This window comes from Sciurus vulgaris, assembly GCF_902686455.1.
Source record: "Sciurus vulgaris genome assembly, chromosome: 7".
In the NCBI taxonomy this organism is placed as follows: domain Eukaryota; kingdom Metazoa; phylum Chordata; class Mammalia; order Rodentia; family Sciuridae; genus Sciurus; species Sciurus vulgaris.
Window position 1 is genome coordinate 79,228,921 of NC_136467.1, and position 21,413 is coordinate 79,250,333.

Consider the following 21,413-nt stretch of genomic DNA (forward strand, 5'->3'; position numbering starts at 1 on the left):
TGATGCTTATCCCCTCACAATCCTGCCTTTCTTTCTGAGAGACGAGGACCTGTGGACCTGAAGAACATCCCATTCCCTTCAGACAAAATTAAGAATGCTTACAAAATACTTCCCTATAGGCAAATGAGAATGTTAGACAGTGTTTCAGTCCCAGATATAGTAGATCCAGGCACATTTAGTAGTATTAGTAATTTGCTCACTACGACACTTAAACCCAGCTCCAAAAGGGAACTAGTTCACTTCCTCTGATACAAAGGCTCTTCTCTTCCTTTTTTGTCTCCTTCCTTTTTTTCCTTTATAAAAGTGTTTCCTCACAAATAAAAAAATAAATAAACGTACAAAAATTTTATGTTTTTCCCATCATGCTTTATTATACTCTTTTTAAATACATGCCTTTTATTAAGCAAATTTCTTACGTACAAGGTTCTAGCCTCTTACGTGTTCTGAGTACCTAATCTTTAGAAACCAATTGTGTAATCTTCTTAAGTTTCCAATGACACAATTCTTAAATTTCTTCCTACATCTCTTATTGCCCAGATGTGATAGATTCCAGCACACAATTACCATTAATTTGAAACAATATTTGTGGGCCAAGAAGCATAAACTCAAATTGATGTTAGGCTCTTAATTCTGCAAAATGTAAATTCTAATAATAGCATAAGAAAAAATAGGCAGAAACTGATTTATGAAACACTAAACTTGTATGATGCAAAACTGGGCTTTGATCAAGGCCTTCTGACCACAACCCAAATGGTACTATCATTTACATGGGTGACCTTCAGATGGAAAGGGAGATATCTATCTCCATCCATCCATCCATCCATCCATCCATCCATCCATCCATCCATCCATCCATCTATCCATCCATCCATCCCCTCCTTTTATGCTCATACTTTATTGTGTGTGTGTGTGTGTGTGTGTGTGTGTGTTAAACTCTAATCAAAAGTAGAAATCAGAAAAGGACTGACTGAGTACTTAAGAAGAGCAACATATTAAAATTAAACACAACACTTGTATTAGGAAGATATATTCCAATGTTTAAATGTATCATTTTTAAATATCCTAGGAATTCGGGGTATTCAATTAGCTAACTCATTCTAGCAGAGGTGTAGCACAATTCAAAGTACATATGAAGGACAACAGCTAGCCTGAGTTTCTTAGGTAATGTACTGGTACTACCTGTTCTTAGCACATTTTCACACTAAATTATGTCTTCTGTATTGTAAGTCTGGAGCTCCTCTGAGCTCTCAGATAAATTCATAGAATAAAAATTTCCCATTTTAAAATCATCACTTCCCAGTCTGTCTTGTCAGAAACTTTTACTTCAAGTCAATTATAGAATGGTATCTGAACACTGGGATATCTTTATAGACAATTTTTAGTCTGCTCTCTCATCCAACATCTACCCTATATACAGACAAAGGATCATCCAGCAACTATTTGAGCAATTTCAGTGTCTGGGAGCTCACCACTCTTCTAAAAGCTTAGTTCAAGGATCAATATCAATTTTATGATAATAAAAAATAATGTTTCCACTCTACACAGAAAGTACTCTTTCCATCTTGACAATCTCTGCCTAAAGTTTTTCAGGTAAACTTAATTTGCTTTTAATTTAAGCCCTCAGTTATCTCTGATAAAGACAGCAGGTATCTTACAATAAAAAAATTACCATTAAGTATGTCAATTTCTATGTGAAAGCCTTTAAAATTCACACCAAGATGTGTAGAGGAAAATATGCCAGTTGCCTAACCCTAGCTAACAGTGTTGCTATGAATGAGTTTTTAATATAATCTTGACTTGAACCTCCTAGCAGCCAAGGTAAAAGAGACTAGTAACCATGGTCTCATTATCTGATCTTAACAAATATTAAGATAAGCAAACAAAAATAGGGAACTCATTAGTTGTCTTAAAGGAAGAAACTCTCTTTATACTGTGAAGAACAGTAAGTCTTTATAAAGAGAAAAATGAGCACATAATTGGTATTACAATTTAATCCTTTATAGAAACATTCTTCATGTAGTCTTCCTCCCATTCTCCCAGCCCTAGGTAATCACTGACCTTTCTGTCCAACTAGATTTGTATACCCTAGACATTTCCTATAATGGAATCATACAATATGTGATCTTTTATGACTACCTTCTTTCACTTATCATGTTTTCAAGGTTCATCCATAATGTTTCACACATCAGTAGTTTTCCTTTTTATATTCCGAGCATGGATATATCACATTTTGTTTATCCATTCATCAGTAGATGAACATGGTTGTTTCTAAAGGTATAAGTTTTTGTGTGGACATTTATGTTTTCATTTCTCTTCGACATATAATCCTAGGAGTAAATTTGGTGGGTAGTATTCCAATTTGGATCTTGAATGTCCTCCAAAGGTCCATGTGTAGAAGGCTTGGTCCCCAGCCCATGGTGCTACTGGCAGATAGTGGAAATTTTACTTGGTAAGTCCTAGTGGAAAAAAGGTAGTCATAAAATATTACATAGTGTATGATTCCATTTATAGGAAATGTCTAGGTATATACCCTTATATAAATCTATTTGGACAGAAAGATTAGTGGTTACCTAGGGCTGGGAGAATGCGAGGAATGTTTCTATATATGGTTAAATTGTCTAGGTAAGTCCTAGGTTATTAAGGTTGTACCCTTGAAGTGGATATTGTGACGCCTTCCTGTTTTTTCTGTCTCCTGGCTATTCTGAGAAGACCAGTTTCCTCTGCCACGTGGTCCCATTATGACTCAAAAGCAATAGAGTCAACTGACCATGAATTGAAACCTCTGAAATCATGAGTCAAAATAAAACTTACTTCTTTATAAGCTGTTTATCTCAGGTATTTTGCCACAGTGATGGAAAGTTGACTGACACGTACAGTATTCTACACTTAACCTTTTGAGAAACTGCCAGACTACTTTTCCATTCTCACCAGCAATGCATGAAGGTTCTAATTTCAGAAAACTCTTTTTTAGTCACTACTTCAACTCCCCATAGAGAGGAAAAGCCTTTTCCCACTGACAACCTGAAGCACATCACTTATTTCAGATGACTAAAGTCAGAACTGGACTACAGGATAGTTCACCCTCATCTCACACCTAACTCTATATAACAGTGCTTAAAGACACAGCCAAAGGTAAGACCCAGAGACATTTTATACCTATTAATCTCCCAGATGAAGCTATCATAATTAACTACATTGCCACAGTTCAGAGCTCACACTCATTAATAATTTTTGATTTCTTCTCTGTTCTCTTTTAAAAGTCCGAGCGTCTCCCAGTTTAGTATGGAGACTCCTAAGGGAGTCTAAGGGACCACTTTTGGTGGTCCAAGGCCAAAATTTTTTCACAGTATGACTAAAATGTTATATCTTTTTGAATTCACATTCTTTCACAAATGTAGAATTTTCTAGAGACTATATAACATGTGATGAAGGACTGAATGCAGAAGGTAACATAATACATTTGTCATCTTGTCATCTACTGCCATATGTGAAAGATATTTGCCAAAATGTAAAATAATACCACTATTTTGTTTTGAAAAATAGTTATTTTTCATAAACATAAGTACTATTAATGATAACATATGGTTGGTTTATGTGTTAGTCAGTTTTTGTTGCTGTTACCATAATACCTGACAAGAACAACTTAGAAAAGTTTATTTGGTACTTATGATTTCAGAGGCTTAATCCATGGTTGGCCAACTCTATTCCTATGGGCCTAAAGTGAGGTAGAACATCTTGGCAGAAGGGCATGGTGGAGGAAAGGTGCTCAGCTCAAGGCAGCTGGGAAACAGAGAGAAGAGAGCCAGGAACAGATGTGGTCCAGGCCACAGCTCCACAGACCTACTTTGTGCCCCCCTATCTATAGTTAGCACCCAGTACGGTAACTATTATTCAAATTATTAGTCTATCAAATGGACTAAGACACTGATGAGGTTACAGCTCTCAATGGAATCATTGCCTAAAAGCCCCAGCTCTGAACCTTACTATATTGGGAACTATGCTTTTTAAAACAAGAGTTTTTCAGGGGACATTAAAAATCCAAACCATAATAATTTAATTTTATTAAAATTAATTTTAAGGGTTATGGCTATAACTCAGTGGTAGAGTGCTTGTCTATGATGCGTGAGGCACTGGGTTTGATCTTCAGCACCACATAAAAAATAAACAACAAAATAAGGTTATTGTGTCCATCTACAACTAAAAATATATTTTAAAAAATTCTTTAAGTTTCTTAGTTTTAATTTCTAAGAGGCAAATGTCAATTGAGATCATCATAAACAAAGCCCTTTGGGGTCCTTGGTAGTTAAGAAATCCTAAGACCAAAAAGTTTGAGGACCACTGCTATAAGTAGTAATTTTGTAATCTGATTAAAAAATGATTTTTAGTTTTAAAATTCAAATATTTCACTTGAAAGCTACATATTATCATATTATATTCCATCAACAAAATTGATCTTAAGCCTGTCACGTATGTACCAAGTATTATGCCACCATACTGTAGTACTCCTATTTAATTCTTCATCACTGTTCATTTTTTTGCTCCAAAATAAATGAGGGTGGAAAAAAAGACATGTTCATAAGGTAAAATCACGGTATATTTCACTGTATTCAAACATACAGCTTGGTTTTTTAATAGGTACTGTGACTACTTTGCCATCTTGTGTTCAGTAAAGAAAGTGCATGCTATTTTCATTATGTGTACTGATATTTAACTCAGAAATGATGCAACTATAACTACAGATTTTTAATTCTCTCCCTCAATTCTGCTAATGTATGCTTTATATATTTTGAAGATCTTTTGTTGCATAAAAACATTGTGTTCCTAATGAACTCTTTTCATCATTACAAAAAATTCCATCTGTTAAAATTCTTGTCTTTGGCAATACTTTTTATCTGATATTAATATAGTCCAACCATAAGCAATTTTGCTTCCTGTCTAGATAATATACTTTTTCCCATACTTTTAGTTTCAATTTATCCGTACCTTTAAAGTATACCTCTTACAGACATCATGCATCATGTAGACAGAACGTGATAACATGAACAGATATAGCCATCACACAATCTCTACCTTTCAATTAGAGTGTTTGGTCCATTTACATATAGATTAACTATTGTAGTTAAATTTCAATCTACCTTTTTATTAAAAGTTCCACAGTCCCTAAGTTTTGCATGTCTCTGTTCCTCTCCCTGCCTTATTTTAAGTTAACCAAATTTTCTTTAGAATTTCATTTAGCCTTACCTCTTTGCATTATTTTTTAAGGACTGTTTTGAAAATTACAGTATATACCCATAACTTTCACTTGCTTACTTAAGAATACTGTAGCTCTTCACATGTAAATTTATGTTTACTGCTCTCTATCCCCTATTCTTTATGTAACTCATAATACAATATTATAACTTTTGCTTTAAACAGTCATGTATATTTTTAAGGTGAAGAAAGCAAAATGTAATCTTTTCTCTTCCTCAAATACCATTTCCCGAAATCTTGAAATGGCCATCAGAAATCACTACCTTTCAAACGGAATTCCTTTTAGCATTTCTAATAGTGCAAGTTAGCTGGTAATAAATTCTGTTTAAAAAGTCCTTATTTCATCTTCACCCTTAAAAGAATTCTGTATCTTTATGAACACAAAATTCAGAGTTGATGGTATCATGTTCTTCCCCAGCAGTCATTTTTATTGTTACTTGGTATGTTTTCTCTGACTGTTTTGATTCAAGATTTTCTCTTTATCTTTGGCTTTCAGTAGTTCGAACAGGATGTACCTAGATGTGGTTTGCTTTTTATTGACTGTGCTTGTATTTGCTAAGCTTCTAAATTCAAAATTTCAATTCACAAGCTTCTAAATTTCTTCAAATTTGTGAAATATTTGGCTACTATTCTTCAAATATTTTTCTCATTTTTCTCCTCCTGGAATTCTATACATACATATACATATATTAGACATTTTATTTTCTGGTACTTCTCTGAGCCTCTGTCTAATCATGTTCCTTTCTGTTCTTCAGATTGGATAATTCCTACTTATTTATCTGCAAGTTCACTAAATCTTCCTTGTATCACCTCCAAACTTCTATAAAATCATTTATCAAATTTTTTAAAAATTTCATATACTCTATTTTTTACTTCTAGATGTTCATTTTTTAAAATTTCTATTTCTCTGAGATAGTCTATTTATTCATTTTATACAGGCATTCTTTTGCTTCTTTGTAGTTATAATATGTACTTTAAAACCTTTGTGAACTAAATTCAAACACCTGACTCATTGCCAGTATGCCTTTTCAGTGTGTCTAGAACTTTGGATAATGTAGTACAAACTCTGGATTCTGTTAAATTCCTCCAAAGACTTCTATTTTAGTAGGCAACTGACTAGACCCAAACCCCACACTATTTCCCATTTGGGGAACTGAAAATAGAAACCTTTCTTCAAAGTTTTTAGCCTTTAGGCTACTTACAGTCTGTAATGTATGCAAGAAATACCTTATATATTCTTCTCTGGATCTTTCTTTATTTGAATTTTCTCCTTCACTTTCTAGTTACTGCAGACACCCCAATCTCTGTCTTCTAGTTCTTCAAGCCAATATGGGTGCAAGTCTTCATCTGAGTTTTACTCACACTTCATGGCAGACTTAACCTCTAATTAAATGCCATAAGAAATTGGAAACTCACCCTGGGATATTTCCTTCTAAATATAAATGGTCCTTGCCCTCTAGTTTCTGTCTACTTTTGGATGCTCACCAGTGTCTTTGGATAACTTTTTCTTTTTTATTTTGTCCTGAGTTTGCTGCAGTGTTGGTCCAACATAAGCTAATCAGCTATAACCAAGTGCAACTCTGAATGTTATTTTAGAAAAACAGGCAATAAACCCTTGCTAATTTCAATGGAAACATGAAAAAAACTAATGAAAAATAAATGGATTTCTTAAGAATTTAAAGTAAATGCAGCCTTGGTATTTTCAAGAATAGTAACTAGAAAATAGGTCTGTGAAAGGTATTGGGTGGTAGAGTAACTTAGGACTTCTGGATTAAAAAGCATTCATTTAATTCCTATAGTCCTGAAAACTTTCTAAAATAAATGTAAAGGATAAATAAGACATAAAATCACAGAGACACATATATTATGGCTTGGATGTGAGGTGTCCCCCAAGTTCAGGTGTGAGACAATGCAAGAAGGTTCAGAAGAGAAATGATTGGGTTGTGAGAGTCTTAATCCAATCAGTAATTTAATCCTCTGATAAGGATAAACAGTGGTAACTGGAGGCAGGTGGGTTGTGACTGGAGGGAGTGGTTCATTGAGGGCTTGGCTATGGAGTATATATTTTGTATCTGGAGAATGGAGTCAGTGTCTGTGTGTCTCTGTGTCTCTCTCCCTCTCTCCCTCCCTCCCTCCTCATACCCCCTCTCTCTCCTTTCTGATGAAACAAGCTGCTTCCCTCTGCCACACTCTTCAGCCATGATGTTCTGCTTCACCCATCTTGAGCACTGAGGAATGAGCCAGTCTTCTATGGACTATGACCTCTGAAACTGTGAGCCCTCAAATAAACTCTTCCTCCTCTACAGTTGTGCTGGTCAGGTCATTTAGTCACTGCAGCAAAAAAGCTGACCAAGACAGATACAAGTCAGAAGAGGAGATGACAGCAATGAAGTTTTAGAAGCCTGATAGCCAAATGGATGAGTGATAACATACTTTGCAGAATAGAAAAAAAAAAAAAAGTGACAATAAAAGCCTATGTGTAAGTTCTAAGAGAATTCATGATAAAGGCAATTTGCTTAACAGAAACCCCATAATTTTTTAAAATTATAATAGCTATGAAGAAAAGGATAATTACTTAGTCACATGTTTTCTTTTATTTTCATTTTGGATCACATTACAAATTATTGGCATTCTTTCCCCTTTAAACAGAAGACACATTTAGCACATCTGATTATCTCAAGAACATCACTGGAGGCTGGATGTACAGGTTCACTGTGATCTGTTAGTGTCTTTTTGCCTCTCCTAGATGCCATATTGTTGATTATCATGTGGTCTGCTTTTCATCAGCTACACCTGTCTCTCAGCTCATTTCTTCAGCTATATTGGAGCTTCTAATTTACTGTGAGCTACAAAACTCAAGCAACTACTATTGCTACATACATTAAGTAATAAAATCTGCTACAAATGAGAACTAAAGATTTGGCTTTAATGTAGGCTTTCAGATTTCCTTTAGAGTCTCAGAGACTTTTTTCTCCCCAACGAAATTCAATGGTAAGCCTCTGAGGTGGAAAGTTATTCCTCAGATCCTTATAACTGGATTCTGTTGGAGGGAAAAAATGTCTCTGAGACTGTGTGAACTGAGTGCTACTGAATAATTTTATTATGCTACTTTAGCATTAAATTGCCTGGTCAACACTTGTTTCCTTTCAAAGTGAATACAGTATGGGGATGTAAGAGGAAAAAAAAGTTTCATTTCAGAAAGTTTCTGCATCAAAATGTAATTTCTTAAGGAATAACACATATGTTATTCCCAACACTCTAACGAAGGTCAGAACAATATTATTTATTGCCCACTATGGGCATATTTTTGTTATCTAATTCTGAATCTGATCATCAAATAATAAGATTATGGTACTGTGCCATAACAAATGGCAAGCCCAGCTAATTTTTTTGAAGTAATTAATAAATACCACCCACCTACCTCTTATGCATATCCAACAATCATCTTTTTTGTTGTGCTTCTTAAGTTCTTCTTCAGTTACTTCAATTAACCTGCCTTTTAATCCTGTTAGGTCCTTTCCACTTTTGGACAGTCGAATCCAATCCATAAGACTTCTGCCCTGTTTTAAAGGTACCTAGAAAAGGAGAAAGGATTAATTAAATTTGGAATCTTCAAGTTAATTGCTTTCTCTTTGTCCTGAGACTTGTCTTTGAAATACTGCATTACTTTTATTCTCATTAAAAATATAAAAATGAAAATCTAACAATTCTACAAATCCTCATAGCTTTAGGAAGCTTCAACATTGTTTTTGCTACATTAGAATTATAAACAGAAGGTTATTTAAAATCTCTGGACTACAGGGCAGAACTTGGAAATTCTGTTTCACAAATTTTCATTATAATGATATCAGAGTATAAAAGGAATAGTATTCAATCCAAACATGTCCTTGTCCTGGCTCTGTCACTGATTATGTTAAAGCAGCCAATCTGGACCAAAATTTCTTCAACTTAAATATAAAAAGATTTGATGGAAGAAAAGACACACAAATGATTGGTTATCATTGATTTTTTCTGGTTGTCACTAAAAACAGAACAACTGGAATCACTATGCATTAAAAATGTTTTCTAAGAATTCACTGAAAAAGTTTATCAAACAATGGAAAATAATCACACTATAGGGAAGAGGTTAGCACAACCTCTGGTCAACCCTGAAGGTTTCTACACAGCCCTGAGCTAAGACTAGTTTTCACACTTGGTGTTGTTAGTGAAATGGCTGAAAGCTTATAAGGCTCTCAAAGCCTAAAATATTGTGGTTTCCCATTATTCATGGGAGATGTGTTCCAAGATCCCCAGTGAATACCTGAAACCAAGCACACCCTATATGTGCTAGCTTTTTCTATATACACATTTCTTTATTCTTCTTTACAATTTCACAGACAGAAGTTCATTCTTGCTATAGATCTTAGCAACCAAAGCAAATTATTATTTTTTTTTCTTCTTGAGAACTTCAACCTCTTCACCTAATGGAAGCACTTTATGGTTTCTCTGTCATATCAGAATTGCTAACATCCCTACTCTTGCACTTGGGGGCCATTAATAAGTAAAATAATGTTACTTGAAGACAAGCAATGCAATAATGCAATAGTCACTCTGATAATTAAGAGATGGCTTCTAAGTGATTGACATGTGGGTTGCCCATATGGTGTAGATGTGCTAAACAAAGGGATGTTTCATGTACCATGTAGGATAGAAGGGGACAACAGCACAAGATTTCATCTTAAACAGCAAAAAATGTAAAATTTATGAATTGTTTATTTCTGCTATTTCCATTTAATATTTTCAGACTACAGTTGACTGTCAGTGACTGAACCCACAGACCACAAAACCATGGATAAGGGTAGACTATTATACTTACCATTAGTTTCTTTGAAGAAAAAGTTTTCCAACACCTAATTACAGGATTTACTAACAGGATGTTCTAGGGTTTTGTTTTTAAAAATATACTTTAAAGTCTTTCAGATTAAAGGGTGCTATGGTTTGAATATGTCTCCCAAAAAGCACATATGTAAAATTAATCCCTAAGACAACTGTGGAGGAAGTTGTGGCCTAATGAGTGATGTTTAGGTCGTAGGGACTCCGCTTCATGAATGCATTAATGCTGATTATAAAAGGGTATACGTGGGAGGCATAAAAAGGGCAGAACTGAAATTATACTACAGAGCTATATTAACAAAAATAGCATGGTAATGGCACCAAAACAGACATGAAAACCAATGGAACAAAACAGAAGACACAGAGACAAACCCACATAAATACAGTTATCTTATACTAGACAAAGGTGGAGACAAAACGAAATCTAACTCCTGTATCTTACCCTGAACAGAACTCAACTAAAGTGGATCAAGGATCTAGATATTAGAGCAGAAACCCTATGCCTAACTAGAAGAAAATGTAGGCCCAAATCTCCATCAGGTCAGCTTAGGAACCAACTTGCTCACCAAGACTCCTAAAGCCCAAGAAGTAAAATCAAGATTCAATAAATGGGATGGTATCAAACTAAAAAGCTTCTTCACAGCAAAGGAAACAATCAAGAGCATCAAAAGAGAGCCTACAGAATGGAAGAAAATCTTTGCCACCTGTACCTCAGAGCATTATCTTCAGGATATATAAAGAACTCAAAAAATCGCTAAGTTATGGAATCAACCTGATGCCCTTCAACAGATGAATAAAGAAAATTATATATATATATATATATATACACACAAGAATATTACTCAGCCATAAAAAGGAATGAATTTATGACATCTGAGAGTAAATGAATGAATTTGGAGACTATCATGCTATATGAAATAAGCCAATCCCCAAAATCCAAAGGTTGAATGTTCTCTCTTATATGTGGATACTAACACACAACAAGGAGGGGAGGGAAGGAATAGAAGTTCAGGGGATTAGACAAAGGGCATTGAAGGAAAGGGAGGGGGATAGGAATAGGAAAGACAATGGAATGACTCTAACATGATTTTCCTATGTATGTATATGAATACGCCACAGTGAATCTCCACATCAGGTACATCCAGAAGACTAAGATCCTAACTAGAATAAGACATACTTCATGTTTGTATAAATATGTCAAAATAAATTCTACCAAAAAAAAAAAAAAAAGGTTATATTAAGGCTGCAAGATCTAGCTCTTGCTCTCTGACTTCCACCATGTTATGACACATTAAGAAGACCCTTTATAGATATGGGCCCTTGACCTTAGATTTTTCAGCCTCCAGAACTGCAATAAATCAATCCCTGTTCTTTATCAATTATTCAGGCTACAGTATTGAGTAATATACAAAAGAATTATTAGTATTTAAATCAGTTAAGACAAACTAGTGGAAATTTTTCTATAACATGGCTACTGTTTACATTCAGTATGTAACATAGTACCAGAAAAATTATTTAATGCAAAAGCAGGCACCTTCAAGTTTTTACACCTCATTTTCCTGAATCATACCTATTTTAGGCATCCATTTGCCCCCCAAAATAAACAAGTTAATAGATTTATGGTAGATTTCCGATTTCAAATTCCACCCTATAAATCTATATTGTTCCATTCTGTCAGTGAAACTCTCCAGGTTTCTTGATACCAGTCTCATAATTTATTCATCTGAAATGATTTTTCCTTTCCCAAACTAAAATCACTGGTCTCTCTCCATTCCATAATTCCCAGGGTAGTTAATCTTTTGGAAATGCAAATCAAATTATGTACCCTCCCTCCTTCCATGGCTCCTCATGTTACCTTATAATAACATCTCCAAATTCCCTAGTGGTTTACCAGATCCTTCATAATATTGTCATAATTTGTTTCACCAGATCCATGATTTAACTTTCATTTCTTTCCATTACATGCTTTAGCCAAATGGGAATTGATTCCTTGATTGCTATCAAACACTTACTGTCAAGTGTTGCCTTTTCTTCCTGGATCTGCCCCTACCCCATATCCCACAGTTCCTCTTATTTTTTCTGGAAGGAGTCTCTGACTCCAACTACTTTTTGGTCAAAACACTCTACTATCGTTCTTGTGGCATTATATATGCCTATTCACTAATCTGTGCTGCCTATGAAACTAAACTCCTTGAAATAAGAGATCACATCTCTACTATATAGTATATTTTAATAAATACTGGTTTATGAGTTATTAGTAGAAATAATAATAGTCATCACATATTGAATGCATTCTCTATGTCAAATTCAAATCTGTGAGGTTTGAATAAAACCCTTAGGGTAAACAACATTTACTGACTGCTTAACAAAGCTGTGTTAAAAATCATTATCTTATTTAATCCTATCAATAATCCAATAAAATTCGTTGTTCTCATTTATACCCAAGGAAACAGATTCAGAGATTAAGTAATGGATTTGGGGAAAGAATCCATGTCTTTCTCACTTCAAAGTCTATGCTTTTAACAATTAGATATAAACCCTCATCAACAAGGTTTCATTTTCTTCAGTCTCTATTTGTCTCATCCAATGTCAGTTTCCAACATGTTCATGATTATCTTGTTTCACAACAAAAGAAGAAAATAAAGATAAAAATCTGAATTTATTTTGAATTACACAATAATATTATTTTGTTTTCCTTCTTGACTCAAAGACTCACATTTGCCATCACCATCTGTGTAACTTAATGTCTTTGCCTCTAAGTTTTCTCCTTTAGATAGATGTTGAGAATACAGATGGCTGAGAGAAGGGCCACAACTCATAATCTAATTCCAGAAAGACTACACTATAATCCAGTCATCAAGTATTTAGTTTAAGGAGAGAAACAGGTCAAGGGAGGAAGGGACACATGCTTGGGTGGCTATGTAATAGATAAACAGAGCAATAAATGAAATATCACAGAATCACATCACAAGCCTATATGCTCTAAGGCAACATTTCTTAACCAGTTTCGTTTCTGTAAAATGAAAACACTGAAAAGATTCCATTTCAAGGGTCATTATTAAGATTAAATAAGGTAATACAGGAAAAACACTCAAAATATATAAGGTCATAAAGCACTTAATAAATCTCAGTATCAGCATTGTAACTGGGGATAAAGACCTCTGAAAAGCACATGAAAACTACAGGTTCCTGAACCTGTTCTAGTCTAGAATCAGAATTTCAGGTCTAACTGGAGAAAATTAGGGAAGTCGGTTAAAATCACAAATGATGGTAAGTCTCAAGAGACCAGAAATGAAAAGAAAAAGGAGTGTGGCCCAAATGGATGGAATTCTTAAAACAAAACATGAACAAACAGAACAAAGAACTATAAAATAAGAGAAGCAAGGAGCATTCAGGTTTAAGTGAACACGGGACACAATTTTTATTATATTTTGCAAATATAAAATGCATTTGCATTTCACCTGTTGCTAACAGTAACTATGCTCAACAAATACTCAAGCATTAGTTACATCAGCTCCAAAGTCAGCAAGTGGTATCGGTAGAAAAGGTATGTTGAAACAATCAGATACCTGAGAGAGAAAGGCAGTATTACTTGGAGAGAAGTGTCCACAAACCTGAACGGAGGTTTGTGGACATTTGTTTTAGCTTCTCCAAATCTTTCCTAGCTCCAGAAGTCCCCACCGTTGCAGAATGTCTCTTGTCGCCAGTGGTTAGTCCTTTCCTGCCGCGAGGGAACCCACATGACTCACAACTCCTTCGAACAATGAAGAACAAGAGATTGGAGAGGACAGGTTGAGGGAAGGAAGACAACGTTGAGTACCCAAAATAATGCAAACAAGATGACCAGTCCTGTCCTTCAGATCTGAAATGAATTAGGGAAAAAGGACCTGGAGGAGGGCACCTGACAGCGGGAAAGGTAGGCTAGCAGGTGAGAGGAAAGGAAGGAGTCTTCTAGGACTGAAGACGGCGTGGTATCAGAAAACCGACGCAGGCAAGGACCGGAGGGAACGAAGGCTCGGGAGGGGGACAGGCGGTAAGAGCAAATATGGAAAGACAGACTGTTCCGAAGAGCGAAACGCAGGTGGGAAGCAAGCGCTGGGCGCGACTAACGGGGTTACTGGCTTACCTTGCTACGCCCCCCAGAGGCGGCGCGCTGCTGAGAGCTGGGGGCCGGGAAAGACTGGGAAGGGACGTTTAGCATCCTGGACCCGTCGCTCGGGCCCTGCCCGAGCTCGCCTGCAGACAAGCTCACTCGGCAGGACCCCTCTCAGACCAGATCCTCCCGCTCCGGCTCAGCGGCCGGGCAGAGGCCGAGCCCCCGACCCACTTCCGGGGTCTCCAGGGGTGAAGCACGCCATGACGCAGCACGTTAGCGGAGGGCGGAGCCAACGGAGCTAGCGCCGGCTGGGGCGGCAAGGGGGAGAAGTACGCATGCTCAGTGAGTTCTGCGTCCTAAACTTCAGCACTGGAGGGAGGTGACAGCTATTTCGCGGAAGATCAGAGAGTGAAGCTGTTCCTCAGCCCTGGTGCTGATCAAATCCGAGAATATATTCTTGTAGAGTCCTGTTAACCCAGAACATTAGTGTCTGTTTGTTGATAAGTAGTACCATCGTACTACTTGAAATAGGGAATAAAATAATATCACTATAGCATTCTGATTTCTCTAAAATTCTCTTCTGTGAAGCACCAGGCTGTACAGTTAAAGAGAACCTCACATCTACCTTGATCTTCACCTTTACCTGTTATCCTGGAATATTACAGTGACATGTTTACTTGTATTACATTGTTTATTATGAGATTGGGTATGAATTAAAAAGGACTTCTTGACCATAGTTTACTATATTATCTTAATCCTGCAAATTTTTCTTTATCATGAAGAAAATTGATAATGTGAATAATGTTTCATATCTACCAAATAGCTCCCCTTTGGACAAAAATTGAACAATACTTTTGAATTCTGGTCTGTATGCTCCACTTTTTGAGGTTCTGTGTAAATCACTTCCATTTTAAAAATTCGTTTTAATTATAAGTGTCCCTCAATGTAGCACAATAGATATTGAATACCCACACTATTTTACTACTAGATTTAAGAAGAGTATTATTATCATTATTCCTTTATAATTCCTAAAAGTTTCAGAGCCCTATGATTGATTTCCTTTCTTAATTATAGATAATGAGTTAAAGCATTTTACACTATCTGCTAGCAAACACATAGTAATAAATGTATACTTGGTAACAGGTGATTTTCTTCATTGTCTAATAAAATAATGTTATCTGTAATTACTACATCCAAATGAGGTCAGTACAAAATACTATATGTAACAAGATCTAGTCTCGAGAGATTAAATATTGTCATTCTTTGCAATATTATATATACAGATAAACGTGTAATTTAATGAAAAGACCAAAATTATCCTTTGTAAGCCCCAAATAGTTATAATATCACCAAGAAATTTGTAAATGGCATTTATTTTAAATTTCAACCTTTAATTCTAATGAAATTCTAATGAAGGGATAAAAAAGTCAAACTACCATAGTATTTACAAAATGTTTCCTTTTATTAATAAATTATTTACAAATAAATTAGTTTAAAAATTATGATACATTCATACACTAATACCCATGAACTTTGAATATCATCAGAATTAACTAATTAATTTTCACAAGTCAGCTGCTCAATTTCATCTTCACTATCAGAATCTTCATAAAATGAAATTGTGGCTTGAATTGGAAAAATTTTCAGAAGAGCTTCTGCTTCTTGATATAAGTAATCATAACACTTTGATTTTGGCCAAAATAGCCTGAAAGAAGCAGACAACATAGTAGCTTTATTTTGTTACATTCAGAATCCTTATACTCATGAAAACACCAAATTTCAAGAGTGCTATACCCTTTGCAATAGATTTATGCATTTAGGTACAGCCTTAAGATAATTTTAAATGCTACTATCACAGTTTTCTTTGAATCTACTTGTCAAAGTACCAATGAGTGGCTAATTATTTTAAATATTTAACCAAACTATAAATATTAGATCACACAAATTTATACAAACCCTGCATAAGTATAAGATCAATGTTTACCTTACTTCCAGTTTCGATATTCCTTTGTGGGGGGAATTATTTCTACCACTAAAATAAAAATTTCAGTGAAAACCAACTTTATAAAGATGACAAATATTATGCACCCTAAACAAGGTGCCCATCACCTACTGTCTTGTTTAAAACTCACAGATTTAACTCTTAGTTATTGATGTAGCCAATGTCCATTTAGAAAAGTACCAAAACCAATATTTTTTAAAAATCTGTCTATGCATTCACAACTTGAGACATGGAAAGGCTACCTTTGACACAAGTCTTGATACCATCTCTTCTCACTCCCCAATTCAGAACACTATATTGAGAAAATATATAGGTTTTACGCAAATAATTTGCATGTAAGCATGATTACCTTAGAATTTTAAAAATCTGACAAGTGTTAATCTTGCCACTTGGCCTTCTATAGTGTTTTATCCAAGGAAAATAAAAGAGGAGAGATGAAGCTGAATCACTGACTACAGGGCAGTTATTTTAGTTTAGGGTAAATAGCCCTGTGTATAACTGAGTGATTCTAACAACCAAAGGATTATATTATATTCAGTATTCTCAATTTTAAATTACAGAAAAAAGACAATGAACTTTATACATGTTTCTAGCAAAACATTTTTAAATTTTATAATTTTGATGCTTAAATATGTAACTCATTTATTCATTCAATAAATATTGTAGTGATTCTTTATAATGCCAACATAATCCATAAATCAAAGATGAATACATCATGGCCCCTACTCTAAAGAAGTTTACAATTAAGTGAAAAGATATTAGTCAAGATAGAAATTAATAAAAAACAAACTTGAGAAGCACAATTAAATTGTCAAAATAGTTCAGAAAATAAAATAATTACTTATAAAGTTAACAGTTTATTTTCTAACATATAACTGGAATTGCCAAACCCAACAAATGTTGTTTAGTTGTTATCATCACACTCTGCCCAGAATTTTCCACTATAGACCATTTTTCTTCTAGGGACTTCATATTTTACTGAATTCCTCCCTCTTCTGATTCTTCTGCCTCCTTTGTGGACCTCTCTTTCTCCATATACTGATGAGATGCAGGCATTCCCCCAAAGCGTCATTGAGAATGATCAGCTCACCACTCCTCTATTCCCCAGGATGAGTTGGGTACCCCACCGTCATGAGTTTCCCAACCCTTGATTTACCATAAACTTGCAAGTTTGTACTTAAGATTTTAACATATATGTAGCTCTCTACCTGATATCTCTATTTGGTTGCCACATAAGCATATTAAATATGAAAAATGGAAAGTCAGATGCATTATCTTGCTCCCAAAATCTGTTTTAAGCACTAATTTCTTTTTCTTTTTCTTTTTTCTTTTTTCTTTTCTCTCTCTCTCTTTTTTTTTTTTTTTTTTTTTAGTGGAAGACTCATCTGGTCATCAGAAACTTGGGAGGGCATCAGAAACTTTACCACTGCTACACCTACCATATCCAATACATTTTAAAGTCAAACTTTGTCACCTTAGTCCTTAGTATTTTCCAAATTCACCCATCCTCCTTTCTCATGTCTTAGAAAAGCTCATCATCATTTCTTACCTGAACAATTTCAATAGCTTCCAATTTCACTTTAGGTGTTCTAAGTCTATTTGTCATTTCTTTACTGATTTTCTGAAACATAAATCTGACCATAGCACTCTATAGTTAAAATCCCTTGAGAAACAGGTAATATCATCTACAGAGTAAAGCTATGCGGTCTTGACAAAACTCTATCAAAGTATACCAGCTCTGGCCTCTGGCTACCTTGCTGGAATGACAACAACTTCACACATTCAAATTCCACTGTGCCCCCACCTCCCATCCATCTGGCTAACTTTCTCCAGACTTCAGGCAATCATAACCTATGAGGCACACCTCCCTGAGTCTCAGTTAGGCACCTCATGCCCTCTATACACTTGTAAAATTGACCAGAGTAAACTCCATTAGGACATTTACAAGGTGCTGTCATTATTTTTTCCTATGTTCTTCAACAACTGCTAGCACATGGTAGGAAATTAATCAACATGTATCAACTATTACATGCTATCTATAAACACATGAGTACTTGACAAACATCATATGGCTCTTCTTTTAACAGTTCTCTGAAGCAGGAAAATGGCATGATTATTAACCTTTAACCTGAATAAGAGCTATAAAGAATCTTACAGACTGACTTCCAGAGGCAAGAAATAGTAAATGATTCCTCCTCGTTCTCCTCGTTATGTTAAATAACTTTTAACCTCTTTTAGGATCACCTTTAATGATCTAGGATTTTTGTTACATTTTCATTTTCTCTCATGTGTCAAGCTTGATTTTCGGTAAAACCGCAATCATTTTCTCCATTCTTGCTTCTGGTTTGCAAGAGAATAACATACACATTTCTGTCTGGTATGAAGTCAATTTCATCCCAACCCTTTGGAATTAAAAACAAAACGAAACGAGAACCATTTTTAGGCACAAGATGTCACCATTCTACTTTGCCTATACCATCCACTTTCTCTCTTCCTAACATTTTTCTTAAGCATTTACTGAGAATGTACTGATTTAACTGTTCTTTCAGGTGGGGGCGAGAACTCCTACATTTTTCAAGTCGATGAGTAACCGACCTCTGTGAGTGGGATGAACAGAGTAACCTTAAAGATAGATTTTCCGAGAAAGAAAAGCTACAGGATCGGCTGCCTAGCTGAGCTGTGTGAAACCTCCAGCTTCTCCCTGGGACTGGAGAAGCAGGAAATCTTCAGTAGGGACCGTCACTCACCTGACTGGGTGTGTGTACTGGGAAAGCTTTCCCGAGGCTTGGATCATTCCTGGGCCATTGGGTATCTGGGGACGAAAGGAGATGATTCGCAGTTACCACCCACCTCCTTCTCGAAAATGGAAATGGGCACGCCACAGAGTCCCTCAAGCTCGCAGGTGATGTGACCCCGGTTCCTCAGCAACCCCGCTCCTGACTGGATCTGTATGGACACTCGAAAACACGCTCCCCCTTCTCAACATCTCCTGGGCCACCAGCAGGCGTGATCTTAAGCAAGGGGCAGACAGAGGACTGCGTCTCCAACCCCGTCTCTGCACCCTAGCAGGGTAGCCCGCCACCCAGGGCTCACTCACCGTCTCAGCTGCGTGGAGATGCGTCCCTTCCTCTTTCTCGCCTCTGGCTTTAACCCACGGTCTCCAAAAGACTTCGGATCTGCTGAATGGAGAACACAAGCAGCGCAAAGGAAACGTGAGACCGAACCAGGATTGGGAGGAACCACCTAATCCAAGCTCTGGCGCTGGTGTCAGGACTGAGGGCGAAGGGTAGGATCTGGGGAGATGAGAAGGGAGGAACTGGGAGGAGTGTTCTGGGCCGCGCAGAGGAGTGGTACCCGGAGTCCGCGGCCCCGCGCCGCGTCTGGACGTCATGGACAGCAGGCAGCCGGCGGTGGCAGCGCGCGCGCTCCCAAGCTGCGCTCTCCGCGCTCTCCGAGCTCTCAGCAGTCTCCATGGCGCAAGGCGGCTCTGGAGAAAGCAGCTACCAACTCGCACGCAATCCTGGCAGCTTCCACCAGGTCCGATCCCTTGGCTTTATATAGCCCTTGCGGCCTGCTGCATATTTAGAGGTTCGCACCCTGTCTGCCCCTCTCTCCCCACATAAACAAAAAGGCTGCGCGTGAAGGCGCACCGGTCTGAACTCTGGGTGTGAACGCGTGCAACTCCCAAATGGCCTGGGAAGGGGTTTTGTCGAGCGAGTGTTAATCGCCCTAGACACATGGCTACGGTGAAAAACAACATTCGCCCGAGCAGCCAATTTCCATGTGAAAAGGTTAGGAGGGAATAAAATTAAGCGATTCTACACGTTTTGTGTATTTCTGCAAAAAGGCCAAGTAGCCGGTAATTACTCGACTGGTCTTACGGTTTTTTGGTCTTTGGCAAATCCAGCTGGATCTGCGGCCGGTGTTCTGAAGGCTGGATGTCGACCAAAATGAAAAGGAATGACCTTAATTCCCCTCTATGAAACAATTGAAGAAAAGGGGGTAGGAGGCGTGGATGGACTTCTTAAGAAAGAAATATCGGATTTTTTTTTAGTGTATTGATAAGCTAGGTTCACACATTTACCTATTATTATTTGGAGAACATAGAAAATCATTGGTAACAAGAAGAGAATTGTAAAAGATTGAATATTCCAGTCAAGAGGGACAGAGGCTGTACTCATGTGATTTGGGCATAAATTATGGCCCATATGTCTTCTCATACCTGTGTGATTTCCTCCATCTTGTCAATATCCTCTTGCAATTAGTCTTGAGTTTCATCTCTACATTTCCATCATTACTTTTTGGCATTTTGTCACTCGTTGATAATTAGAGAATTCTTTTGTGAAGGTGGGAGTATGTGTGAAATAATAATGAAATCTTAAGTTATGATATGAAACAAGTTAGTGATTCTTTCTGTCCTATTTCTCTTCTCTATTTAGGTCCATTAAACTTAGTAAGTGATTCTTGAAAGAGAAAATAATATGTAAATGTTACAATTTTTCAAATATTTTAAATAATGGAGCTGAATATTTTTCAGAGTTGTAGATAAAAACCTTGAATACCATGGTGTTGCCACTATTCATTCAGTTACTTCTTAAGAAAATAATCCATTTAATTAGTACCTAAGGGCCTATAATGATCTAGCTGCCAGGAGAATGAGAAATGGTTTTCTTCAGATGATGAAATTAATGAGGAAAGATACCCAGTGCACGTCTCAATGACCTAGAGTTATTGTTAGGCTAAATAAAATAAAGCTTAATGAATGCTAGTTGCATGCCTGACACATAGTGAATCCTCAGCAGATTATAAGCTATCATGGTTTAGATATGAGGTGTCCCCCAAAGCTACAGTTAATGCAGAATACTCAGAAAAAAAATGATTAGATCGTGAGAGATGTAGACTATTCAGTCCATCCTTGTTTGAATGAACTGACTGGGGGTAACTGTAGGCAGGTGGCTGGTGAAGGTGGGTCACTGGGGGCATGCCCTGGCAGGGTACATCTTCCCAGCCACATATACTCTCTCCTTCCTTGCTTCCCAGAGGGGAGCAGCACTCCTCCCTTGGGTCCTTCCCCCATGATGTGCTGTCTCCCCTTGAGGCCAGAGCAATGGAGTTGGCCATTTATGGACTGAAATTTCTGAAACTGTGAGCTCCAAATAAACTTTCTCTCTCTGAGTCGTTCTTGTTGGATAT

The 21,413-nt window shown here is 36.6% G+C and overlaps 2 protein-coding genes across 8 annotated transcripts in view; both read right to left on the reverse strand.

The window, feature by feature from the left end:
• The window catches only part of LOC306666309 (cytochrome b5 reductase 4), an 86,168-nt gene extending 71,685 nt beyond the window's left edge, over positions 1–14,483 (reverse strand). For 2 of the 4 annotated variants that reach the window (XM_079148291.1, XM_079148288.1), the window contains exons 1-2: positions 14,249–14,482; positions 8,672–8,825 (exon numbers count right to left, since the gene is read on the reverse strand). In XM_079148291.1, the coding sequence (XP_079004417.1) occupies positions 8,672–8,825; positions 14,249–14,323 (229 nt within the window). In that variant the 5' untranslated portion in view covers positions 14,324–14,482. Of the gene's footprint in view, positions 1–8,671; positions 8,826–14,248 lie in introns of all 4 variants that reach the window. The other 2 variants (XM_079148290.1, XM_079148289.1) reach the window with 2 other exon arrangements.
• A 1,184-nt stretch (positions 14,484–15,667) lies between these two features.
• Positions 15,668–19,702, reverse strand: RIPPLY2 (ripply transcriptional repressor 2). 4 transcript variants are annotated; one of them, XM_079148293.1, is made up of 4 exons: positions 19,575–19,702; positions 19,318–19,399; positions 18,968–19,032; positions 15,668–15,923 (listed from the first exon to the last, which is right to left on the reverse strand). In XM_079148293.1, exons 1-4 carry the CDS (start codon positions 19,691–19,693, stop codon positions 15,776–15,778), a joined length of 414 nt encoding a protein of 137 aa, XP_079004419.1. In that variant the 5' UTR covers positions 19,694–19,702; the 3' UTR covers positions 15,668–15,775. The 4 variants fall into 4 exon arrangements, 3 of the variants coding, with proteins under 3 accessions (XP_079004419.1, XP_079004420.1, XP_079004421.1); XR_013765273.1 differs by lacking the exon at positions 18,968–19,032 and adding an exon at positions 19,071–19,231 and having other exon boundaries at positions 15,796–15,923; XM_079148294.1 differs by lacking the exon at positions 18,968–19,032 and having other exon boundaries at positions 15,796–15,923; positions 19,071–19,399.
• Between the last annotated feature and the right edge of the window lie 1,711 nt (positions 19,703–21,413).

Bases quoted from the DNA above. Each gene is read 5' to 3' on its own strand.
- RIPPLY2 (XM_079148293.1), bottom strand. From the start codon at position 19,693: ATGGAGACTGCTGAGAGCTCGGAGAGCGCGGAGAGCGCAGCTTGGGAG. The intron at 19,033-19,317 runs GTGAGTGAGCCC...TTTCGTCCCCAG, and splicing joins ATCTCCACGCAGCTGAGACG to ATACCCAATGGCCCAGGAAT. The intron at 15,924-18,967 runs GTGAGTGACGGT...TGCTTCTTTCAG, and splicing joins CAGTACACACACCCAGTCAG to GCTATTTTGGCCAAAATCAA.